This window comes from Pyricularia pennisetigena, assembly GCF_004337985.1.
Source record: "Pyricularia pennisetigena strain Br36 chromosome 4 map unlocalized Pyricularia_pennisetigena_Br36_Scf_6, whole genome shotgun sequence".
In the NCBI taxonomy this organism is placed as follows: Eukaryota; Fungi; Ascomycota; class Sordariomycetes; order Magnaporthales; family Pyriculariaceae; genus Pyricularia; species Pyricularia pennisetigena.
In genome coordinates, this window is record NW_021940918.1 from 302,716 (window position 1) to 327,338 (window position 24,623).

Below are 24,623 nucleotides of genomic sequence, written 5' to 3' on the forward strand. Positions count from 1 at the left end.
AAAAAAAAAAAAAAAGAATAAAGCTGGGGAGAAGGCGAGAGCATGCTGAGAAAGATATGTATACAAAAAAAAAATAGTAAAAGTATAAATCACAAGTCAAATATAGAAAAGTAGTTTACTGGCAGCGTATACAAAAAACCGCAATCTTAGCCTGTTGTAAAAGTTACAAAATCATCCCCAAACGCCTCTGTATGCCCACGCTGAATAACTCAAGGGGTCAAGATAATTCAACCTTTTCTCAAGCCCCAAACCTTCTCTATGCTTCTTCTGGTAGCACAGACTTCGTATCGTCCACCGCTGGCCCGGCCGCTGGGTCCGTTGCGGGCTCTGGCACAGGTCTGGGCCCGGACGGGCTCTGAACGACAGGCTTGTCGTCAGCCGGGTCGGGTGTCTGCTTATCTGTCGGCTTCGAAGCCTGGCCGTCCGGGACGGTCGTGGTCTCTGCATTCTCGGTCTTCAAAGCGACACGGTTCTGCTCGTCCTGGGCGTTGAGCTGGGCTTCGAGCCCCGAGAACAGATCTGGGCCTTCGTCCTCGTCCTCAGTCATTTTGGTAGGTGGCAACGGCGGGGAAGGCGGCTTGGGAGGTAGGGAGGACGCCTCGGGGACGGCTGGAGCGGCCTCTGTTGGCTGCAAGGCCAAGTCTTCAGCCGCCTTGGGAGATTCTGTGGCTGCGGAGGTGTCGACGGGCTCTTTGACGTCTGGGAGTTCGGGTTTGGTCTCTGCCTGCTCCGGCGTCTTTTCAGGCGACTTCACTATTGGGGTTTCGGTTGCCGGCTCAGGTTTGGTAGTATCAGCTGGCACTTCCGGCGTCTGCTGTTTTTCCTCTGGGGTTGGACTCTTGACCTGAGGTGCAGGGGCCTGAACATCTGTCGCCAAACCAACGCTCTCCGAGGCCAGCTCAGCGGGTACAGAGGAGGGCTTGGCGTCTGGCAGCGCTGGTGGTGAAATCTTGGGTGAAGGTGCCTTTCGCTCCTCAATTTCCATTGGTTGAGGATCCGATGCTCGTGCTGGCTCCGGAGCCTCCGCTTCGGGGGCTGGCGCATCCTCCATTGTGACATCGGGTGCAGGAACCGGGTCGACCGCCATCGCCGTCGTCGACCGCAGTGTAGAATCCTCCTGCTTGGTACCCTCGGCTGCTGCACTGTCATGGCTAGCCAGTGGCTCTGTTTCTTGGTCAGACTTTGAATTCTCAGGAGCGGTGGGTTGCTCCTGTGCAGGACCCGCCTCTTGTTTCTCGGTCACAGTTGTTCGCTCTGTTGCTTGCACAGTTTCTGCGCTCTCTTTAGGCTGGCTGTCTTGCACAGCCGGCGTACCCTGAGCAGTCTCCTCAGCCTTTGGTGATAGCACAGGCGACTTGATCATCGGCGAAGCCAAAGCCACGTGCTTGAGCGGGCTTCCCTCGGCGCGTGGTGAGGCAGAGGTAGCAATACCGGCAGGCAGAGGTAGAAGACCTTGTGGCTCCAAATGCTTGCCTGAGATATCGCTGGCGCTGTTGGTGGCTGCTTCCGGAGCCTCCTCACTCTTCTCATTGGGTTGTGGTTGAGGATTTGGCGTGGTTTCTATGGGTTCTGAGGCCCGGTCGATATCACTAGTGCCCTCCATCTCGATATCACCATCACCCTCGTCGCCATCTTCGCCATCATCGCCTTCGTCTCCATCTTCGTCATCTGATGGGTGTGCAGACTGATCCATATTATCACCCTGGGCAGCGTCGACCCCGTTTGAAGTTTGAGTTTGGGTTGAGTTCTGTACAGATTTGTTAGTACACGGCTCGCGCGATTACCGGAGATATATATATATATATATATATATATATATATATATATATTTATATGCGATTACTCACAGCTTGGGCCTGACCGTTCAAGGGAGCGGCAGCGGCAGATCCAACGCCGCCAGGAGCAGTAGAAATAGCAGCACCAGCCCCTTCGGCAGTCTCGACACTTGATGGCGGCCTCGTGCTCGCGGGCAACGGCAACCTGCCCTTCTTCCTCCCTCGACCAGGGCCCTTGGGCTTTCTTCTAGGCGGTGGAGGTTTCCTCCGCAGCGGCGTGGTCTGCTGCGCGGGCAGCGCAGCCTCGACAGTAGGCATGGGCACCACGCTGGTGGATATGATCTCGCCGTCCACTGGCTGGCCCTCTGTGAGGGTGATGGTTTGTTCATAGGGGTTACCGGCGGCGTCGACGCGGCGAATGGTGGCTCGCGTGATTGAAGACCCCGTCGACTGCAACACCTCGGCCTTGGGCTTGAGCGTAACCGTGTTCTTGCGCCGCTTGGCGAGGTAGGATATGGTGGCGCCCTCGGCGTTGCGGGGAACCTGCTTCCACACCTTGACGCTGTAGCCCTTTGCGCTGACATCCTCCTTCTTGTCGGCCTTTTCCGGGCCCGCGTCGAGCTCCGCGTCGTCGTCGTCGGCCGGGGCGGGACGTTTGTAGAGCCTGCCGGAGCGGGCGGCGCGCAGCAGCTCCAGCGAGTGCGGCGCCAGCAGTTGCGAATCCTTGGGCATGCCGTACGGCAGCTCGCGGGCCCAAATGTCATTGTCGTGGTGCGCCTCGACCTGGGCGGCCGGCGCAACCGTCACCCACTCCTGGCGCCACTGGCGCACGGGGAGGCCTTCGAAGTCATCGTGCTCGGGATACCCTGATCGGTTGCCGCGACGCGTCTGGGCGTTGGCGCGGTACGGTTTATGTTAATCGCAAAACTTTGTTGGTCAAAAGGTCCATTGCTTTAGTGGCAACGGTATCCGAAATACAGATTTACGGGAATGTTGCATCAAACGTTGAGGAATCATAGATAGAGTACTTACGCCTGGCGCCATAGTCAAACAATGCTTGGTGAGGATACTCGTGCGATTGCGATGGATAATTGATTACTGCTGGGGCTGATCGCGGGTTTGAACAATTGACTTGATTTGATTCAACGGCCGCTTTGGTCTCGCGCAGAGCAATGAAACAGTGTGCAAAACGGTGCAAATACAGTAAAGCTACTTATGTCGCATCACAAACTCCAGAGACTACCGCGGTAGAGTGGTCACGATATCGTCACACCAGATCGAGAAATAATGGCGATACCAGTGTCCGTTAGCATTCCCTTGCCGATTGAATCTTCGCCAATGTGGACGGAGCTGTGTTTGTGAATCTATTGTACACGTTATAGTACACACGACCATGAACTGCAAAGGTCTAAAACCTCGCATCTCGGGATGCAATGCTTCAAATAATCGCCCAACACCCATGCGACCTGTATAGCCCTCAAAGGCCCTGCCCAACTCGACGGTAGCTCATTAGCACTATGTGTGCTTTCACCACTTCCTTGCTATCAATAAACATGTCGGCTTTGATCCTTTCCGTAGTACTGCTGGCGTTCGTATGCAAAAGAAACTAAAATCGTTGATTATACCAAGCTTTTTTTCCCGCACAAGTCAGCGTCAGTACAAGTCCGTCATAGCAGTAGCCAAAACGGCCGTGATTCAAAACACTTACCCGTGAGTCTTCTCTCGGACTATCTTGTTTCCATCGCCCGTCTCCTTGCCCTACAACGTTGCCTCAATGTCAGCGCAAGCCTGATATATACATTCGTTCGCTCAGGCCGGTAACGACCATTGCCCAAACCCAAATCCTCAACTTACCGAGATGCCATTCTCAATAACCAGCCTGTCATGCTGATAGAACTGCCCCAAAACCGTTTGCCTCTGTCCACCCAAGCATCATGTCAGCGTCGGCTTTCCCAAAGAACTCCCCCTGTGTCTTTTGTTCTTCCAGGTTGCAAAATCGTGCGACGCACCTTCATGATCTGAAGGTCCTTCAGCCCCTGCTGGTAGAGCTCCTCGATCCGCCCCGCGTCCTTGACGTCCTTGCTGTCGCGGAACGCATCGCGCGTCCTCCTCCGGGCGTACTCGCGGAAGTTGTAGGCTGGGAACTGGTTGCTTTGCCTAAGGAGCTGCCGGTACTATCAAAGAGCCAGGGAACTTTTGTTAATCTTTGGGGGGAAAAAAAAAATACATCCAATTGCATTGGGAAAGGTGATAACGATGCATGGGAAAAAAGGCCTTACCAAAGATTTGACTTTCTGGGCCGGTTGGCCCTTGAATACCTGACTTGTTGCAGACATTATGGGTTGCAGTTTCTGCGCTAGTATTTGAATATGTAGATACTAGGTAGGTATAGACGGGGTATGGACGAACGACGGTTGTATGGACGGGCTTGATGGACTTCGGACATAAGCAACCCACCCAAATCTTTGGAGAAATCGGCGACGTCAGGGGCGAAAGCGCGACGGTGGATGAATTCTGAATTCTGACCCTAACCCTGTCAGCAGCTTGGCTTCGCAAGCAAACCAACAATGTTCAATAAAATAAAAACATAAAACATCGCAGAAATTATTCGCTAATCAACTTCCATCAAACTGAGATAGGTGTCGTTTTTTCGTTATATTATCTTACTTTTACTGTAAATTTGTAATCATGCCAGCCATGTTCTGCTGGAATACGGAGAGCTCAAAGCGAAAAAATAAATTCAAGGGTATCTGTCTCGGCCGCCGCAAATACTACATACAATAAAGTCAAGTCCGTAGCTTGAGAGCGGGGAGTACGATAAGCTCAACGGCCACTTCAAGGCAGACCCGATTCCGACAATAAATACTACGTAGGTCGTCTGGTCTTGGTTTGAAAAAAAAAAACCCGCAACCCCGCCCTGCTCTCTTCCTAGCTCATCGCCTTCATCGTGATCCCATTTCTCTGCTCCATGTCCGCCAATACTTGACTCAACGGCACGACATGATCCTCTATATTTCTCGACTTATTCCTGGATGCAGCAGCACCGTCCTGGCTTGGTGATTCGTGCTTGTGCATGGCGTTTTGGTGGCGATCGAAATTCATCTCGGCGCACGTCTCGGAGCAGTAGCTGGTCAGAGTCTTGGTTGGTCCCAGGCAATCACTGCAGAGGACGATCTGCGTTTCGACACCAGACATGTCTTCGTCGTCCGCCCTGCGTAGCTGTATGCAGTCGTCTCCGGAAGAACAAATGTGCGCCTCGTTGACGTGGTCATCCTGTTGTTGTGTGGTCAGCACATGTAGACTTGAACAACTGGGGGGCGCCCCGATAAGAATGATGGAGAAGAAAGGAAAAGGAATTGAAAAAAAAAAAAAAAAAAAAAAAAAAAAAGGATACTAACAAATCCCACTTCGTAGCACGCATCTGTGCAAAATACTGCGGGCGGCCCCTGACCGCACGCGCTCGATCGCACTAGACATAGAGTGCACGAGATGAAGGACTTGGGATCCGGAAGCGTCGCGCACGTGGTGCAGGGCGGTACTTCCAGAGACGGCGGCTTCTCCCCCTCGTCCGGCTTCCGGTTCTTAGCCTTCTTCTTCTTTTTAGACTTGAGGTGTGCCGTCTGCGCCCGACGGAGCTCGTCCAGCCTGCGAAGGTGTTTGTCCTTGACCTCCTTGGATGCCTTGCTCGCCGCCAACCTGTCCAGCATCTGATCCATGAAGGCGTCCAGGGGGCCGTCGGCGGTGGCGTTGAGCACCTCCCTGTGCACCTCCTGCCGCTGCAGAGGACTCTGCGCCGCGATGAGCTTCTCCAGGGCGACGTCGAGATCCCGGGCCGGGGCGGACGCGCGCCCGCTCAGGACGTTGTCGATCTCGCCAAGCGCCGCATCGAGCGAGATGCTCTCATCCCGCAGCTTCTCCAGCAGCTGCGCGTGCCCGGCCTCGTCGACGAGCCGCCGGATCACTTTGGAGGTCTGTATCCTGCCGCGGGCCCAGTCTCGCTTCGCGTCGTTGAGCCGCCTCTCGACGGCGTCGAGCTCCCGCGGGTTCTGCTTGGCTCTCGCAAACAGCTTCTCGAGGTCCTCGGGTAGGTTCCGCTGCGCCGTGAGCCAGGCCAGGTCGGGGGACTTTGTGTAGCGCATCGCGACCTGGTCGAGAAGGCGACCGCAGCACTCGGCGCATTGTGCTATGTGTTGGTGTTGATGGGTTTTGGAGCACGAGTCCTTGAGGGCGGCTGCTTCATCTTCAGAGAGCTTCTTGTGATGTCTGGTGGCGGCCACGGCCTCCCACACTTCCGTCATAGCAATAAGCAGTTTCGCCAGAGATTTCTAGTTTTTTTTTCGTATTTTACTTTTGTTAAATTTTTGTTTTTGTAAATTTTCGTTGTTGACGGTGAGGGGATGGTTGCTCCAGGAATTGGGTCGCAAAGCTTGCCGTTGTAATCAGACGAGCTGCTTCAATTAGCTGGGTTGCTCCATGTCAAGCTTGAGCTGGGCGCGCCAGCGCCCGAGATCCACCCAGCTGCAGCACCTATCCCCCCTGCATGCTGCTTTCGATTAGGCCCGCAAATCTTCGAATCCACTCACCCTTGCCTTGTTGCTAACCATTACAGTAGTCGTAACCCGCGCGATTGCGACGAGATTCAATCCTCAAATTTGTCCGGGCTTCATCTCCCCCGCCGACAGCAGATCGTGAGCCCACGCATCAGCGTTTAACATGGCAAGTGAACTATCCGCAGCCCTTTACTAGATTTGAGCATGATGGGTCTGACTATAGAAAATCTGTTTGTAGGCGGACAAACTGCGCTCACAGCAAGAGCTCGAACGGCTGCAGGCCAAATACATCGGCACCGGCCACCCCGACACCACGAGCTGGGAGTGGAAGACCAACATCCAGCGCGACACATACTCGAGCATCGCTGGCCATCCGCCATTGTTGGCCTACATTTCGCTGGCCGAGAACGAACCGGTGGCTAAGACTCGCGCGCAGATGATTCGGGTAGGTTGTTCCTTTTTTTTTTTTTTCGAGATGCTTTTTGCTATACATGGGCAAACTCTCTTTGGCTGCGTTGTTTGGCTGACAATGTTAAACCTCGAAAGAAAATGATTCAACCTTGCGGACCACCCCCTGCAAGAGAAGGAGACGACATCGGCGCGCAGCAAGGTAGCTGAGAGCACGATGCGAATATGTTGATGGCCGAGACGCAGAATGTTGCAAATAACTACCACCCGGACCAACGCAGGTCAATATACCAAAACAGGGCTAGATGTGCCTGTTTCGGATATCACTGGCTCGGAACAATCTATGCGGCTTCAAGAGCAAGCCCAGGATTGAAAGAAGGAAGGAGAGAATTGAATGCCGATTGTAAGCTGCTGAAGCTAGATGCCGCTGTAACATTGGTCTAGCCGTCTAATGAAATGGGTATCACAAAGAGGCTCGAGGCCCGTCCAAACCACAGTTTCCCGCTCAATCCTGCTGCTCTGCATCATCTTCGTCCGCATCCGCATCCGCATCCGCATCCGCATTCAAGTCGTCGCCTTCCTCTCTTTCTATTATACCGTTGACGGGTTTCCGCTCCCGGATTTTAAAGCTGGCTTGCAGTTTCGCCTCGAGTTCTTGGTCATAAGCCTCGCCATACACGTCCCTCACGATACTGGCCATGGCCTCGTCAGTCAACTCCTGTTTTGCGCGCGGACCGACACGCCACGTGATAGCGTCGTCGTCGTTTTGAGGATTGCGCTCCACCGTTTTGAGAATGTAGTTTTGCCTGATAAGCCTTTGGAGGAGGAGATCGGTCTTTTCCACGGGCGTGTTGGTCTCGGCATTCAATCTCTGCAGATACCGTTTGAGCTTTGGGTCGCTCAACTCCCCGCGGTTGAGTTGGATGATGGTAACGATCATGGAGTAGAGCCCAACATAGGCGGCTTCCTTCTCGGCGGTGGGAACCCGAGACGGCGCGACTATCGCTGCCGTCCTGTAATCTTCCGGTAGTGTCGTTACAAGGATGTATGTGTTGGAGGATGTTGTGCCCTTTGACTGGGATTTGGCAGCTGCGCGGGGGTCAGTGAGCCACTGTGTCAACGGCAGCCGCGTAAATGATGGCCTTGCCTCTCTAATTGCAAACACTCACCTCTCCTCTGTTCCTCTACTGACAAAGTCGTCTTGTCCCTGACTGGCAATTCGACCATCTCCATGCCAAATACTGCGCGAAGCTGCTTCTGTGCGCCCTCAAAGACATTCCTAAACGACCTCCCATGTGCTCCCAGTACTGATATGTGAATGTGAGCTTTGCGCGCATGGCCAGTATGGACCCTTCAGAGCTAGTAGCGACTCTTACCCTTGTCTCTGATACCTTCCCTGCGTATTGGGGTCCTAGAATACTCGCAAGCGAGAGCATATCTGACGAGCTTTTTTATCAACTGCGTCTCGATCGATCCATCGCCCTCAACACCGCTGGCTTCCTCACTTCCACCTTCACTGTCTTCGTCCCCCGCGCGACGTCGGCGCTGCGTGGGGCGATCATCTTGATCGTCAACTTCTTCGTCAACCTAAAAGGTTGTTAGAATAATGCGTAATTTGTGAATATCTAGACATACATCGGTACATTAAACACTCACTGGGCGCCGCCGACGTGGAAGCGTAGGCATGTCAAAAATAGAAGGATCACGAAGAAATTGACCGGGAATCGATTGTTGGGCTTTTGGCACATTCAGGGGTATCCTATAATCAGCATGAATAAATACGCTCTCATCGGCAGATTTATTTGTTCGCTGGTGGCACTCTTATGATTTTCATGATAGATGATCGAAAAGGTACCGTTGGACGCGACACAAACACGCGACGCGGGGTTTATCTTTAATCGTCTGTTTTTCGGCACCTGGACCCTGTCGGGCTTGCCTTTTCTGGCTGCAAAGCGACCCACGTTGCCGCCAGGGGTGCATGGATTGTATGGGTTAAAAAAAAAAAAAAAAGAGCATTCGCGGTTGAGACCCATATTGCGCTGCTAAAAAAAAAAAAATTATTAAAAATAAAAAAAAAGTGTATGGACACGCTCCCAACAACTCCAAACTTGTCAATAAATAAAAACACAGTAATGCCTTCAGCTAGCCACTATCCTTGATGATAAGATCCAGGGCTGCAGTCGGCAACTTCGTCTGCCTCAGATGTCAAGTCCGACGACTTCGTTACAATGCCCCGACGACCGCCATTGCAGATGCCCGCTCCGTCACCCACAGGATCGTAAACCGAGGCCAGATACGTTACAACGGCACTGATGCCACCTCTAACGATGCGACTCCTGAACATACCCAAGCCAACACAAAAGCGGAGCCAGACGCGCCTCCGAGCCACAAGTCGGTAAAGACCAGGCATGATGTTAGTGTTGCCGGCGGCAGGCGCCTCCGCCAGCGTGAAAAGGCTGTCTACTGGCGCGGAGGGAGCAAAATCGTGCCAGTATCGCAGGATCTGTCCGTTGGGATCTTGGGAAAGCCTGCAGAAGCTTTGATCATGAAAGATGTGGGCGGCGGCCAGCTACTCAAAGGCAAGGATAACAAGGTCAAGTCAAAAAGGTCGACATCCAGGAGAAGCAGGCGAAAGGCCAAAGATGAACCAATAAAGGGCGAGGCAGAGAAACAGGAGGAATCTGCTGGAGATGGAGAAACTTCTGCATCGTCAGTCCAGACCAAAGCTTGGGACGGCTTGGACAAGAATCGTTCGCAAGATCCCACACCAGACGAGATCCAGGCCTACATTGCCGAGCTGCGACCCACCGGCAGCACAATCATTCCGCAACGCGAGTTTGATCAGCTGATAGGTACTTTGGTCACGGGCTTCACCAACAAGCAGCTGGCCAGGTATGTCGCCGAAAATCCGGCCCAAAAGGGACTCAAGGACCTGCCCAGTGGCAAGAAGGCCCCTTGGATCGAGGACAGGAAACCGTGGACGTCCGAAAACACACTTTCGAGGCAAAGAGGTCCCCCGACGCTTCAACCGGTTGCAGGGCGACCAATGCCTCTCAAGGAGGCACTGGTCCTACGGCTGATTCAAGACTGTTGGGGTCTTTCCGTACGGGAACTGGTCAGCGGCATGGGGCACCTTGATGTGCACATCAGGAATCCCGAGTTTTCGTTGCTCCTGGTCGGGACAAGGCGGTGGCTCCAATCCATTTCCCGTATATACCTTAAACACGTCGGTGGACGCGTAGAGCTAAGGCGCTCCGATCGCTTGATGCGCATATTTGCGCCCAAGGCTGTGGCAGAGACAATACTTGACGACATCGACGAGCTTCTTAACTGGGCCGTGACCGAGAGGATACAGCTGGACGCCATTACATCAGAAACACCTAGCAAGGGGGCTCTGGAACAACTTGCGGGACTGACAAACTCACACATCGAGTTTGATGAGGAGAACAGGGAAATTGTTATATCCTGGATTCACAAAAACAGGGCAGTTGCAAGCGAGGTTGGGAAAGTTGAGAACACGGCCGAAAAGGTATATCGCCTTTTGCTGACGGCTTATGACCCTGCTCGCGTATCAACCTTCACCACTGTCTTTCCCACTGTGGACGCCGGCGAGGAAACCGGGAGCTTGATTGTGGATCACGGCATTCGGCCTACGAGCCCGCCCTGGAACTTGCAAGCCTGCTCGTGGGCAAGGCTGCAGCGCCCTCAACCAAAAGCGGATTTGGACGCGCCGGCCGCCGAGGAGTTTCCTCTCAAGGCTTCTTCACCATCATTGCTCAGGTGGCCAGTCGATAACAACTTCCGGGAGCACTTCCACTTCTTCAAAGACCGACACAAATCCTTTGGCGGCGAAGTTCCTCATTCTGGACGCTGGTCCAAGGCTCGCACTGCCACGCAAGCCACCTTCGGCCACTTGATGCACGGGTACGAAGAGTCCCTCCTCGCTGGCACGCGCATGCCAGCGACTCCCGATTGGACGTCCCCACGCATGCTTTTTCCTACCACGCCATCTTTTCTTGACAAAGACATGGGACAGCCTCAGCCCGCTGGCCCTCACCGCACCGAATTGGTCATCCGCTTCGTCCCTTCACCCTCAGACCCATCAACAAACTTGCATAACCCGCCGACCCTGGAGCTCCGCTTTCTCACCCTGGATCACCTAGTCCGCGGCATCCAGAGAGCGACGCTCTTTGCGATCCACGACACCCACCATGCCGACATCCTACTCCCTTCGATGCCGGTAGATGCGCGCATCACTCAGCGCCAGGTCTCCATGCTCCGCGGCGCGGATCTCCACAGCGTGCCGCACATGGGGCCCTTGCGGGAATTCGTCGTGCGCTCCACGTTAAACCTCGTGGGCAACGTCTTCCGCACCCCCACTTCGGTGAAGGGGCTTTCGCTGCCTGCGTACCTCATGGGTGACGGGCAGGGCGAGCCTTCGAAACACGGCAGCGAGGGGGCATTCGTCACGCTTGATTACATCTTTGCCGACTTGGAACTGCGCCGCCGGATCGACTTTGAAATTGACGGTGAAAACGTAACATACACCAGCATTCAGAACCCTACGCAGCCGAGCATGAACAGGGCCGAGGTCTCGGTGCACCCGCCGCTGCCACCTTCGCTGCTGCCCGGCTTGGAAGACTCGGAGATTCCCGAGTACGGTTTGAACGAGATCGAAAAGGCCATGGCAGAATTGGCGGTCGACGAGCCCGAGGTCGTCTCTGGACGATTCTTGCAGGGCATGATGAAGTTGACCACCAACAAGGTGATGAAATGGGCAGTTTTGTAGCAGCCTTCCTGGATATCAGGGGCATGTAAAAACTATTGTAACTATATGTATAGAATATGTATGTCTAGCATTATTTTTTTTTTCCTTCTTAATTCGGTTAGCAAAAGGACGTTATTAGCATGTCGGGGTTTGTTCAGGGGTCGTTTTGATAATAAAGTGAACAGGAGTGTCGACATACCACCTGCGGTTCATCGTATAATAAATAGATACGACAATACCCACTATGTTACACGGGATTCCAGTCGCTTTAGTTGAATCAGATGAGGGAAAAGAGCGGTACTTGAAGCCTCATAACATCCAGCTGTCATAACAAACCCACTGGTGTGTCGAGATGCCTGTAAACAAAGCACACACACCAAATCCTCGCCTTGCCACGGAGCCAGTAATGCTATGTCACTTGATTTTATCTAGCGAAAGCAGCAAATTATCTGTAACAATACGAATGATTTAGTTCAGTACGGTTCTTACTTTTGTTTTGTTCTTCTTCTTTTCTGTTTTATATCCCGACTCACGTCAACGGAGCATGGGTTACCATCTTTGATAACAGTGGGAAAACTGGCACCTGGCTTTTTGCTTGCCGGCATAGCGCTACCGATTGGACAGGCAGAATCGGCACTGCATTTTCCATTGCCTTTGGTCGTTGTGCCCGAGTTATGCATACTTTCGGCACTCGGCGAGGGGCAGATGCAAACGGCACGGCCAGGCCGGCGATGTACTCAAAGATTGTAATAGGCTGCATTTGGGCGTTTCCTGTTGAGCTTGACAATGGAATAAACGACAACCAAGGAGAAAAAAAAAAATAAGAGCGGGAAAAAACGGGACTTGTTTTAAATGGTTTCGGCTCGAAAGCAGAATCTAGCTCTGTAAAAATTAAACTATTCGATTGGGCGATTTTTGCTCTATTTACTTCTCTAACTCAGGCCGGCCCTCCAGTGTCAAGCAGAGCCTTGCCTCGAAGTAGATAATAGAGTTGTGGCAATTGCAAATGTCCCTCGTGCGTTGCACCAGAGTGAAGGTTGGCAGGGTTTTAGTTAAACACGAAGTCATGCATCTCTCAAGGCCTCTTCAAAGGATTTCAGGCCAGCTCCGAAAACACCGCACTGACAATGATATTAATTAGAGTCAGGTTGAAGCCTTTGTAAAATATCTAGTGTGACTATATATATCATTGGGTAATACTGAATCATGGCTAACATAATCTGGACGGGAAAACCGATTGCTAACCGGGATATATTGAGCTGTTGACTGTACCGACGCAACATGCTCGGCCCAAGCTAGTGATTCTATAGCACACCTATTTCATTGATTCAATGGGTGAGTTTTCGATCTAGACCTAGTGAGTGCATGTTAGCACCAACTGTATATATGGTTTCACAACTGGAAAGGCTAACAACAAAAAGACAGGAAGAAAAATAACTCTTCGCGTCCATTCTTCCATTTGACTTTAAGCCTGCAATCGTGAAGAAGAGAGAAAAAAAAAAATGGCGTCTAAATTAGGTGCCTAACAACAAACGTATAGCCTCAAACCCCTGTTTCTGGTTCTCAGAGAGGGTATTAACAAAAGAACAAGAAAACCGTAGAAAACCCAATCATGAACTCATGTGACCTCATGGCGACCAAGGCGGATCAGCATACTTCCGCCCGCCAACCCCCGTGACCTGTACGGCCGGGCTCGGCACGCGCCTGCGTTCCTCCCGTGGACTGTCCCTGTCTCTTGGGCTATCCCTGTCCCGATCCCTTTCTCTGAGCTGCTCCTCCCGCTGCTCGCGGAAGTTGAGGTCTTCCAGGTCGACGCCGCGCCACCTGTCCACGTCAGCATGGCTGCTGGTGCGCCGCTGCGCGTCGGGTCGGTGGGTGTATCTGGCCCGGTCTCCATATCGCTCGAGCTCACGATCGCGATCCCTCTCCCTGTCTCTATCCCTTTCGCGGTCCCGTTCTCTATCCCTATCGCGATCCCTGTCTCTCGGAGCCCTTCGCTCCCTCTCATCGTCCCTGCCCCTTTCTCTATCCCGATCTCTGTCGCGATCCTTCTCACGGTAATGATCCCGGTCGGCCCTGTCGCGGTCTCTGTCGCGCTCCCGGTCTCGTTCACGCTCCCTGCGTCGCCTCCGATGCCTTTCACGGCTGTCGTCGGATTCGGGATAGCTGTCATAGTCGTCGTCGTGAGCCCAGGCTCGGTTGAGCTTCGACCCGGACGGGTTTTCACGCCCATGACGATTATGGGAACGCGCAGAATTGCGTAGGCTTTCGTTGGATCCACGCTGGCCGTGTAACAGGGAGGACACCTTTTCTTGAATCCCGAATGGCAAGAACCCTGTTCGTCGGGGCTCTTCGGCCCGGTCTTCGCGCCGGCGAGAGCGCCGCTCGTCATGGCTTTCGGATTTGGCAGTTGCATTCCCTCCGGGTGAGACGGGCTCACCGGGGCTACCAGCGCGCATCTTGTTCGGAAGCGTTTGAGCCGTGTTGACACGCCGCACCGGCACTACCATGGGCTCGTTTGAAGAGCTCGAGCGAGTATGAGCCTGGTCCCGCTTCTTGGGGCTGTGACGTGGTGGGCTCCGTGGTCCCTCCGAGTCGCTGGGAGACGAATAGTGCCTCGGTTGACTGTGTCTACGAGTAGGCATGGGACGGGGCGCACGCAGGTGCTCGGATGAACGAGAGTGCGTCTGTGGTGGCGGCTCTTTGGGAGGACCGGCGTAGTCGGAAAAGCTACGCCTGCGCTCTTCCTCTGGAGACATCGGCTTACGGGGGCCACGCTCTGGAGAGTGTGCCAGATTTGCCGCCCTGCCGGGCGGAACATGGCTGAAATGCACCGGACGAGATGTCCTGGCACGAGGAGACGCCATCCTGGCCTTTGCGGTGAAGACAGGAACGGCACCTCCTCGAACGTGCGAATAGGCCTCTTTAACCCTTGGATCCGGGAAAGTAGCCGACACGTCCTCCTTTGGAGTTGCTTCTCGGCGCAAAGTCTCGGCACACTTGTCGTGCCAGTCACCGACATCCTTGTCCGTCTCCAGGGGCAGGGCTTCCCGGGGCAGTTCTGTTGGGAAACGCTCGCCTGTCTTTGGGTCTTTGAGGGCCCAATTTTGCAAACAGTACTGGATGTAGGTGTAATACTCCTGGGGGTCAAGAAGGATGTTTATGCTCATCCAGCGCACGAAGCCCTTCGGCGTAAGGGCAGGCACTGATGGGGCGGTGTAGTCATCTTCGGTTGGTTGGAGGGTATGTTGGCAGCCGAGCACTTGCCAAACGTACGAAACAGATTGGGAGGATTTGGTGAGGAAAGCTTCGACAAGGGGTTAGCACGAAGAGCTACAGGTCAAGATCAGCCGAGTGTAAATGGGTGGGAAACACACCATCCAGGTTCCCCCCAACTGTTTTGAAGAAAGCGGCTAGCTTGTCTGGAACCAATGCATTTGTTGTCTTGTCACCGATTTCATCCATCTGAAGTTTCCCACGTCGTGGGTTAGCATCATCCTGGAACAGTGATGCCGGATCGAAAGCTATCAAGAACGTACAATGTACTGCGCGATAGCCCTCAATAAGGCATCAAGCACCGGTGTGGGTCCCTTGGCCGCATCAAAGAGGTAGCCATAGTAGGTTTTTGGATCCGGCGTCGGCGTCGCCATTTTGGCTGTTATTGTCGTCGAATTGTCGTCGTCTTCGTGTCGGCCGTGCGTGGCATGTGCTTGCGCAGCATATCCCGCAAAGTCGCCTTTTCGCCGGCTGTCGAGGAGGGGGGATTTTCGCTGAGGGGCGGTTGTCGTTTGTTGGTCGTGGTTACTGCGGCGTCGTCTGGACTAGAAAAGATAATGTACTGTTTCCCGTCCTTCTTTGTGACATGGGTAGTTGCGCGTTCGTGATGCAATTATGTGCACGACAGCTTCGGCAAGTAACAGTCGCACGGAAACATTCAATCGAGGCTGGTGCCCGTGGTTGGAGTTGTCCGTTTGGTACTCTTGATTTGTTTGTTTCTTTTTGATCGAAGAGGTTCTACCAAGGCAGGATATACGTAGTATCTCAACCGGGGCAGCAGCCTCAAAAGACCTGGAAGCTGCCCAAACTGGAAGTGGGGACCCCGGTCTGGCAAGGCAGCAAAGCCCCTGTCTTAGTTGCCTGTCAGCAGCCTAAAAAACCAGCGCGAACCCGGCGGCTGTGGGTGTGCTTTTGCCGCGGGGCTTCACGTCCAAGAAATGGTGTGACTAAACCTGGCCCGCAGCGTGCTGGGGTCCAAGCCGCAGCACATCTGATTACTGTATTCCCAGGAAAGAATTTCCCTCTGGAATAAGTTGTGACGATGTTGCGGTTCACTAGTTCTACACTGTGGAACTTAAAAATGGCTACCTTTAACTGTGGATTAGCGGTTGTGTCGATCATTGCATTAAGAGGTCAGACCAAAGTGGTTTCTTTCTACATCAAAAGTATCCAGACTTACTGTTGCCGTCCCATAATCCAAGTCCTTTATTTATGCTTGATGCCAAAGCTTGGCCGTCCGCAGCAGCCACTTGCGCGCACATCTTGTCTGACTTGTTCCATCTGGCTGAACTCAACACGAACAACCACCAACCCACAGCACAGCACAGCACAGCCCGCCGGGATGTGATCTTTGGTTTCTGAGGAGGCATCCAAGCAATCCAAGAAAGGATACTTTGGCCTAGGCCAAAACTAGCACTATCTAGTCTAGGTCCTTTATTTACATCCTGTACAGTATTTCGTTTGTTCAACAAGACTCGATTGCCCTAGCAGGGAGATATCGATAAAGCGCCAACGTCACCGGCTGCGACGGGTTGTGTGCGTCGTTTTCGGTGATCTCTGTAAAGTACTCAAAGCCAACCTTCTTCATGACCCCGTGGGAGCGGGCGTTGGAGGGCTCGATCTCTGCTATGAGCAACTCGTCGGCCATCTCGCCATCGGCAAGAGACGGCACTATCGACGTCGCTGCGACTCGCAGCTCTACTTGCGACCGAGGCAGCTTGCGATACGCCTCGAGGAAGCCCCGTAGAAATTCGGTCGCGAGTCCTCGGCCCCAATATTCCTTTCGCAGAACGTAACCGAGCTCAGGCCAGCTGAGTTGCATTGTTGTTCAAGTCAGCAACGCATCGGCAATCCAATCCCTCCTGCTCGAAAAGGCTTGGCATAGTATACTGCATGTGACTGCTGCGGGAGGGAGCTTGAGGGCGGAGAAGGAAAGAAAAAAAAAAATACAAAGATAACGTACCCTACATGTGACTCCCGGCGATGGTTGCCTCCCATGCCAATCATCTCACCCGTCGCTTTGTCGCAGATTACAAAGTTGAAATTGGCAATGTCGTTGGGTGCCGTGAAAAGCTTGACCTTTGCCTCCGTCTCGGCAATGTTTGCATCTGGTCTCCCTTGCGACGTCCACATCATAACCTCGGGCTGTGTCCGAATGACGTGAACCGCAGGCACGTCGTCCAGCGTCCACGGTCTAATGACGAGCCTCTCAGTGATGATCTCCTCCCTGTCTTCGTTGCGCGGGAATGGGAGCGTCGGCAGCAAGGTCTTAACCGAGACAAATCCGTCATCTATAGCTTCAGGTTGTTCCGCCATGGCTGGATATAACAATACCGTATATATTTGTCACACGCGCTTCTTCGCTGGGTCAATGATCGGCGCGTGTGCCTGAAGCCAGCCTTTCTGCGAATGCCTGTAAGCTAGCTCTGTCTTTATTCAATAGGGGAGCCGTTATCGTATGAGAACAGGGGCTGAGCGGAATGGTCGCAACGCGGCATCTATCTATCTTATAGCTCGACACATGCTTTCCCCATTCAGGTCAGTGCCCATGGTCTATGAGTCACAAATCATCGGTAATCAAATGGAGAACAATATGTTAGCCTCGGCAACCACAGTGGATTGTGTCGTTTATCATTGATTTAAAGAAGTAGTCATTATAACTTGCTCCTCGTTTCCGTACCAGAACATGGTCTCATCCTTCCTTGCTGCACCACAAGTCAAGTTAGGTAGGTAGCTAACAGCGCCCTACGCACCGTAACAACCTAGTGGCACAAGATGAAATTTGGCACTTTTTTTTTGAATCCATTGCTCCTGTCCCAGAGAAACTCCAAATCACTGAAATGCGGACCGGCTTCCCCCTGATTCAAACCCAGGGGCGCCGCCCGACTAGGAAGAAAGACCATGCTGAAGTTTATTCTTCGTTCATTGCTGCCCGTCCTAAAGAGCAAATGCTGAGAACCGACCATGACCGTGGACCCGTAAAGAACACCCGCAAAACACTCCAAACCCTGGCAATCACCCAACCGCTCAAGCGAAAGTAGACGGGCGCCTCGCGCTGAAGATCTTCTTGTTGTTGATCTTGGGGGCACGGTGGGGAAGGGGGAAGGCAAGGCCCTTGCTGGTGAGCTGCTTGATGTAAGGGCGCTTGATGTCATCGGTCTTCTCAAGCTCGACGACACGGAGAATCTACAAGGCGCAGTGTTAGTAATTTTGCACCTCTTTAATACTCTGGGATAGGTTCCCGAGCTCAGAGCTCAAAACGTACGTGGATCGAGGCGAAACGGGCACGGTGGCGGGCAGCCATGTCCTGGTACATAGCCTCAACAGCTGCAGTCCTGGACAGCTCACGGTACTCCTTGTACATGTTGTGCGTGCCGGACCTGGAGTTGTAGCGGATCCAGATACCAAAGTTCTTGACCTTCAGGGGGTGCTTCTCGTGGATCTGTTTAGGTAATTAGTAAGATGTCCATTCAAGTCGACACGCCAAAGGCTAGCTGATCAGACAGAAGTCACATACCTTGTTGACGGCAACAATCTCACCAGTGGCCTTCTTGACCTTCTTGAGACCACGCAAGAAGTACCAGTACCGCGACTTGGCAACGACCTCGTTGGGGGCGAAGATGCGCATGCGGTAAAGGCTGGGAGTCGGGTTCGACTCGGTAGGCAAATGCCTACCGATGACCTGGTATTCCTGAAGGCGACCTGGAGGCCCAGTCAGTAAACTGGTCCATTCTCAAATATCCAGTGTCCCATCTCGGGCTAGTTGTATCGTCAATAGTCATTCGAGTCCCTAGCGCCCTAGTACTGTTGATGAACTGATCCTCCCGTGTCGTGAGGTTGGAGGGGCTAGTGAGAGAAGATGTCGTCGTTTCGGCTTCGCTTCATCCGCGTCGTTTAAACTGACAATGCTCTCTCTTCTTAAACCCAGCCCGAGTTTGAGGAGTTGCTAGCAATTTCGTAGATAGTTTCGTTCCGAAGCGTCTTTCTCGATCCAGGCGGGTTGCGAATTTCGGCTAGGGACTGCGAATCGACGTTGCTACACATTTGGGCGTTGAATCAAAAGAAAAACGAATTGCTTACCCATCTGGATGAAATTGTCAGTAAGATTGCTAGCAAGAGACGTATAATAGCCTGTTTACTCACTTTGTGGATTTGTTCTTGGTCGGTCCGTTGTGCTTTAACGCTCGTCAAAATTTGGAGTTGGAAAAGTGTAGCTGCAAGATGATTTTTGGCCGCAACCCTCGATACTGAGTTGTGGGCTTAACTAAGCATGTGGGGTAAGGTTGGTTGGCCCCACCTCAAGTTGGAATGCGAAATACAGGGTAGGTAATAAACTTAACATGTTTCCAGGATAGGTACGACGAGCTACTGTAGCGACTTTAATTGAGCGCAAAGCTCATCGTGCTATTGAGGCTTTATACCTACTTGCCAGCTTGGTCGCAAAGCAGAGATCAAGGCAGCCATAAGTGCGGCCGGTAGCATACGGCACATTAAAGTCTAGGAAAAATCTTCATTCTTGTGTAGTTTTGACACCTATTGAGTGCCACCCACCACCCTACTATTTATTACTGTTGCTATTGAGCCATGTGGAATTCACATTTTCACTAGGGATTTTGGTTTGTATGATAATCGAGGTCAATCTATTAGCCAAATTTCTTTCTCATGTAAATGCGATTGCGTAGAGAAATGGCGACTGGATTGGAAGTGGGTTGAAGCAAGTTTTGCTCAAGAATTTCTTGCCTTGGTTCATCCAGACTTCCCTCTCCATGTAGCGCATCGAGCAATCACTTGTCAATTCCGGTTGGTGTGGGCTCATCCAAGAGTCGTCTTACCCAAAAAAAAAAAAAAAAAAAAAAAAAAAAAAAAAAAAAAAAAAAAAAAAAAAAAAAACCCCGTACTGGCCGCCATAAACACGACCAAGCCTATCGTTTCCCCGGTTTTGTCAATTGCACTCTCGTCAAACTCGAATCCAGACTCCTGCTAGACTAGTTCTAGAGCAGATGCACGACTTGGAAGCAAAGTAGCCTCCAATCACGTGTCTCCAACAGCAGGTATCATCGGAAATCATCCAAAGCGGACGTCGAGAGCCACCAGAAACGGCAACTTTTAGTAAGGGAATTTGGCGACACGGCACCTGAAGTTTGGTAATATTCGCTATGGACAAGCTCTTCGATCAGTTTGCCCAGGCGGTCAGCGAGGGAAACGGACCCCTCCTGTCAAAAACACTGCTGCCTGGGGAGTCGAATGAGGACCTCGACAGGCTACATTCCATCTGGCGGAGCGTCACCTCGCAGGATGTTAAGAACTCGGTCAGGACGCACATTCGCAAGCGCACGAATCTCCCCCGCGACGAAGCCGAGGGCTGGTTGGAGGTCTACATAGCCTTTTGGAAGGCCATAGGCGAGATCCTCGGCGTGCACGGCACCCCTGGTGCGCCACCCAGGTCGACCTGGAACTCAGTATACGAGGCCTGGAAGGAGTTGACGTCCATGGTAATCCGCGGCTATACCAACCACAGCTTTGAGGCCTGGACGATACCGTGCCTGTACGTGACCGGTAGGCATCTGCGCGTATTTGCCATCAAGGCGGACGAGGAGCGGAACAAGACGTCGGGTGGTACCAATAGTGCCACCTTTGAGGATGACTTTGACACCGACAGTGAGAAGCACAAGATTCTCGAGGACTGCGCACGACAACTGAACCGCATCTTCACCCTTTGCCTCAGTGACCGTGCCCCCCTTGAGGATTCTAGAAAGTGGGGCATTTACTTTATCATCAACCTCCTCTTCAAGACTTACTTTCGTTTGAACTCGGCCAGTCTTTCGAGGAACATCCTCAAGGCCCTCAATGCCTACAAGGGGGATATGCCTGGGTTGGACCAGTTCCCCAAGTCTCAACAAGTCACATTTAGGTATTACGAAGGAATTCTTGCATTCCTCGATGAGAATTACCCCGAGGTATGCGGAAACACCCCTTACTCTGCCCCGATATGTTTTTTTTTTTTTTCGACAGTCCATTATGTTAACAATAACTATAGGCAGAAAAGAGTTTATTGCAGGCATACAAGTTCTGTCACAAGGATGCTCACAAAAACAAACAGTAGGTGTCTACCCCCATAAAGCCTACAAGCCAAGTGCTAATCCTCCAACCAAACAGACTGATTCTCACGTACCTCATCCCATGCCGCCTCCTCACAGCACAAACTCTCCCGAGCCCGGCACTTCTCGAGCCTTACCCTTCCCTTCAGCGGCTCTTCCTACCCCTCTCCCGCTGCATCAAGAAGGGCGAGCTGCACGCCTTTGATTTGGCACTGCAGGCTGGCGAGGAGGACTTTGTCAAGCGCCGGATCTACCTGACCCTCGAGCGAGGCCGCGACATTGCCTTGCGCAACCTGCTCCGCAAGGTTTTCTTGGCTGGCGGCTTTGAGGAGTCCAAGGATGGCGCTCCCCCACTGCGGCGTACGAGGATCCCCGTGGCCGAGTTCGCGGCTGCTATCAGCATGAACAGCCAGCAGAGCCTGGATTCGGACGAGGTAGAGTGTCTTTTGGCCAACATGATTTACAAGGTATGCGACATGTTATACTTTCTTTTGTTTTTGTACCCCATTGAATTCACTGCAAAGATACCTCGTAACTATGCATGTGCTCTCATGAGTAACGGCTGACTCATTTTTGACTGCTCAGGGACTCATGAAGGGATACATTCACCGAGAACGGGGCATCGTTGTTTTGAGCAAAGCCGGCGCATTTCCTGGCACTAATATCTGAGGGGGCGCAATCGTTTCGTATGCAACACTCCAATCAGGACTGTTACCTCTCAGCCATATAGTTCCATCTCCTGATGCAGTCAGAGTTCAAAAGAAAAAGAGAGAAGAGAAAAAAAAAAAACCGCTCACACCCGCATTTTGTAGCTTCGCCGACTATACTCCGGAGTGACCCCGACGAGTCCAGTCAACTCGATTTGATGATTGGGCTGATCACATGTGACGGGCAAGCCCGACAATCTATTCGCGATCTCGGTTGTGCCTCCGCGGGTGGGGGTCATGAGGAGCTCTGTGTGCGTCAACCATCTTTTTTACTTTAATTTAGGGGAACCCAAGTCTCCTACTGTGAGTCATTCTGTATGACACCCTGGTTTGGTCTTGTAGTGCGATCAACGCAGGACCAAGCTTTTGCTCGACTTGGCAAAGCGCATTTGCGATAAGATTTGCTTGCTGCTCGCGGAGCGGGATAGAGATAGACTGCATTGGGAACGGGTCGTCTGGTAGGCCCGATTTATCATTCGTAGTAAGCCGGACGTCTATGATATTGGTTCTTTTGCGCGCACTGGGAGTTCCGTCTCTCCGTAACAGAACGAAGTAATTTCTTGTGATTTGCTCATTGGAAAACGTGCGAATGCGGGCGAGAAATGAGCTGTGAATTATCGTCCCCAAACCTCTTTGCTACACAGATATCGAAACGAACGTCAAGATTAAAATGTTTTACAGCTCATTTCCATTCTTTTTTTCTGGCTATTTTGCCGGTGGTCTATCGTGGGTTGCCGAATCAAATTGTGTGGCCACACTCTCTTCAAAAACAAACAGAGTTCAAAATATCAGTGTAATAGAAATACAAACTCGATAAAAGAGCCAGGATATTGTGAAATAAAAACAGCAAAGAGTTCAAGGTCGGATCGAGGGCGATCGTAAATCCACAAGTTTTGCAAAAAAAGAAAAAAAGAAAAAAAGAAAAAGAAAACCTTGTTGGTACAGTGAAAACTGAGAAATCAACAAGCAACAAAGAATAGCATAGCAATCAAAAAAGACCAAAAACCAAGGGGATACAGAAGGCACCCGTTCCCCTGGCGCAAGTCATGTCAACTCCGAAACGCCATGAGTATGTTGTTGTGCGAGAAGGTGAGTTGATGAGATTGGCAAGTCTTTTCGTCATTTCCCGGAGAAAATGTCAGGCTGGAGAAAAGCGGAGAGAAAGAGGCGTTAAATCATTAGTGTTTGCCTCCATGAGATACTGGCAAGTCGTTTTGTTTTTGTAAGGGGGTTTCTTGTTCTTTTCCCTTTCTTGTGTCGCGAATCTTTCCCCAGCGAAGAAGGGACTGTAAGAGCATAAGAAGCGTCCAGTATAGCAGCGACAAGCTGCCATATGACGTGGCGAACCAGCTAAAAGAAGTGACGGTTGCTGCGAGGAGTTGTCCTGATCATCTACAGTTAGAAGTTGGTCAAGAAGTCAGACTGCGGCACGAAGGTAGAAGAAACTTACTGTGCCGTGCTGACATCGTCGACGTGGTTGCACAAAGCGACGAAGAGATCGAAGAAAAGGGGAGTGCCGCCATTGTACATCTCCATCTGCATCGTTCCGCTCTTCTTAAAGGTGCTGCGGCTGCGTATGATGAGGGCCAAATAGTGCGCACGGAGCTTGGAATCCGTGTCAGGCGTGTTGGCATATGCGTAGCGAGCCGATGCCAGGATGGTGCTGCATTGAATACCAGATTCTGATAGAAACATGTGGTTAGGGGAGACAGGAACGATACAACTGAAGAACGACAGGGTAAAGGTTGGTTGAATCACTTACGTAAACCCTGTTTCCTCAACGCTACCCGCTTCAGCTCGTCCAGCCCATAGCGATGCGCAGCACAATAGATGACGGTGTCCTTCAGGAGGTCGCCTTCAGGTCCACGATGAAGTACTGTCGAATCGGCACGCCCGTCATCCGTCGTAGGCTCAAGCTCCCAGGAGTTCTTGCGCTTGTTGTGTACAAGACGTGGGTAGTAATCGCCCTTGTACAAGTACTCGAGAACAGACGAGAAGATCTCGGGTTCTTCATCTGGGATAGAGATCCGCTTTGATGAGGCGTCCATGAACTGGTCACGAAGCGCAGCCTCAAAGTACACCGAGTGCGAGAGAACATGTTCGTGGGCAGCGAAGATACGCTGCTCTTCACCGACAACCAGAGTAACGATGGCAGATGTCAAGTTCCTGGCATTTACTTAATTGTTAGCAGCGTGATCCTAACCACGTATATAAAAGCAAAGAGCCGGAAAAACTTGGCCAGCTTACGGAGATTCATCGCCTGTAGTAGTGCTCGTCGTCGCCGTTGTTGGTCGTCGTCGAGATTCGCGATGGGAATCGTGCCGACGCTTCGAAATGCCAGACTCCTTGCTGAATGACGAGCTGGATTTACTGGCTCGATGGCTTTTTGAAAAGCTCATCTTGCTCGAGGGTTGAGGCTGGTTAAACCGTGACGAGAACATGTTGGATTGGTGTGATGGGATTAAGGGCGAAGAGTAGTTTCGTTATTAAGTCGTTTCAAATGATATTCCAAAAAAATCTCTTTCTCAAACAGAAAGCTAATCTGGCAAATAAGACACCAGAGCAACCCAAAAAAGACAAACAGCAAAGAACAGAAGCAGGCAGATAAATACAAAGGCGATAATATTGGAGGGTATGGGCGGCGTCACTTGAACAAAACCGTCCTGAGGCTCCGACTCGTTCTCTGAATGGAGGAAAAAAAAAGGCTTGGGACAAGAGTGAGCGGCGCAGGACTGTTAAGTAGCCTGCTCATAATCATAATGCACAGATGACACCTAGGGGGAGGAAAGTACCTCGGGTGAACAAGGCTACAAAGCACCGTCACGTTAAGTTGTAGATAATTTGGTTGGACGCGTAAATGAGTGCCCCTCCGAAACACGACAGGGTCGCCAATTCACGTGAGGACTTGGACAATCATCCAGCACTATCATTGGTCGTGATGCCTAAAGAGACCCACATGTGGCATGGCCGGGCTTAACTCAAGGTAAATAAGAAGCAAGGAACGTCCTCGCACAGCCCTCCCCGGCTAGGCTAGGTCAAGT

The 24,623-nt window shown here is 52.1% G+C and overlaps 10 protein-coding genes across 10 annotated transcripts; 3 read left to right on the forward strand and 7 right to left on the reverse strand.

The window, feature by feature from the left end:
- Positions 1-256: 256 nt before the first annotated feature.
- Positions 257-4,111, reverse strand: PpBr36_05662 (uncharacterized protein; the record flags this gene model as incomplete). The annotated part of the gene is made up of 7 exons (XM_029892815.1): positions 257-1,747; positions 1,848-2,663; positions 2,808-2,844; positions 3,484-3,533; positions 3,630-3,692; positions 3,785-3,949; positions 4,055-4,111. 7 exons carry the CDS (start codon positions 4,109-4,111, stop codon positions 257-259), a joined length of 2,679 nt encoding a protein of 892 aa, XP_029746476.1.
- Positions 4,112-4,703: 592 nt separating this feature from the next.
- Positions 4,704-6,073, reverse strand: PpBr36_05663 (uncharacterized protein; the record flags this gene model as incomplete). Its single annotated transcript, XM_029892816.1, has 2 exons — positions 4,704-5,048; positions 5,174-6,073. The coding sequence occupies 2 exons, from the start codon at positions 6,071-6,073 to the stop codon at positions 4,704-4,706; spliced, it is 1,245 nt and encodes a 414-aa protein (XP_029745444.1).
- Positions 6,074-6,563: 490 nt separating this feature from the next.
- On the forward strand, positions 6,564-6,943 carry PpBr36_05664 (uncharacterized protein; the record flags this gene model as incomplete). The annotated part of the gene is made up of 2 exons (XM_029892817.1): positions 6,564-6,770; positions 6,872-6,943. Coding segments are annotated over 2 exons (279 nt in total), but the record flags the coding sequence as incomplete, so codon positions are not given.
- Positions 6,944-7,238: 295 nt separating this feature from the next.
- On the reverse strand, positions 7,239-8,419 carry PpBr36_05665 (uncharacterized protein; the record flags this gene model as incomplete). Its single annotated transcript, XM_029892818.1, has 4 exons — positions 7,239-7,822; positions 7,903-8,040; positions 8,110-8,320; positions 8,390-8,419. 4 exons carry the CDS (start codon positions 8,417-8,419, stop codon positions 7,239-7,241), a joined length of 963 nt encoding a protein of 320 aa, XP_029746473.1.
- Positions 8,420-8,891: 472 nt separating this feature from the next.
- PpBr36_05666 (uncharacterized protein) lies at positions 8,892-11,522 on the forward strand (the record flags this gene model as incomplete). Its single annotated transcript, XM_029892819.1, has 1 exon — positions 8,892-11,522. The coding sequence occupies one exon, from the start codon at positions 8,892-8,894 to the stop codon at positions 11,520-11,522; it is 2,631 nt and encodes an 876-aa protein (XP_029746028.1).
- Positions 11,523-13,129: 1,607 nt separating this feature from the next.
- PpBr36_05667 (uncharacterized protein) lies at positions 13,130-15,151 on the reverse strand (the record flags this gene model as incomplete). The annotated part of the gene is made up of 3 exons (XM_029892820.1): positions 13,130-14,808; positions 14,879-14,966; positions 15,041-15,151. 3 exons carry the CDS (start codon positions 15,149-15,151, stop codon positions 13,130-13,132), a joined length of 1,878 nt encoding a protein of 625 aa, XP_029746475.1.
- Positions 15,152-16,242: 1,091 nt separating this feature from the next.
- PpBr36_05668 (uncharacterized protein) lies at positions 16,243-17,093 on the reverse strand (the record flags this gene model as incomplete). The annotated part of the gene is made up of 2 exons (XM_029892821.1): positions 16,243-16,588; positions 16,741-17,093. 2 exons carry the CDS (start codon positions 17,091-17,093, stop codon positions 16,243-16,245), a joined length of 699 nt encoding a protein of 232 aa, XP_029746386.1.
- A 711-nt stretch (positions 17,094-17,804) lies between these two features.
- Positions 17,805-18,500, reverse strand: PpBr36_05669 (uncharacterized protein; the record flags this gene model as incomplete). Its single annotated transcript, XM_029892822.1, has 3 exons — positions 18,295-18,500; positions 18,043-18,219; positions 17,805-17,963 (listed from the first exon to the last, which is right to left on the reverse strand). The coding sequence occupies exons 1-3, from the start codon at positions 18,403-18,405 to the stop codon at positions 17,805-17,807; spliced, it is 447 nt and encodes a 148-aa protein (XP_029746385.1). The 5' UTR covers positions 18,406-18,500.
- A 1,433-nt stretch (positions 18,501-19,933) lies between these two features.
- Positions 19,934-21,544, forward strand: PpBr36_05670 (uncharacterized protein; the record flags this gene model as incomplete). The annotated part of the gene is made up of 4 exons (XM_029892823.1): positions 19,934-20,734; positions 20,815-20,876; positions 20,934-21,342; positions 21,461-21,544. 4 exons carry the CDS (start codon positions 19,934-19,936, stop codon positions 21,542-21,544), a joined length of 1,356 nt encoding a protein of 451 aa, XP_029745727.1.
- Positions 21,545-22,932: 1,388 nt separating this feature from the next.
- PpBr36_05671 (uncharacterized protein) lies at positions 22,933-24,023 on the reverse strand (the record flags this gene model as incomplete). Its single annotated transcript, XM_029892824.1, has 4 exons — positions 22,933-22,966; positions 23,033-23,264; positions 23,345-23,748; positions 23,830-24,023. 4 exons carry the CDS (start codon positions 24,021-24,023, stop codon positions 22,933-22,935), a joined length of 864 nt encoding a protein of 287 aa, XP_029745728.1.
- Between the last annotated feature and the right edge of the window lie 600 nt (positions 24,024-24,623).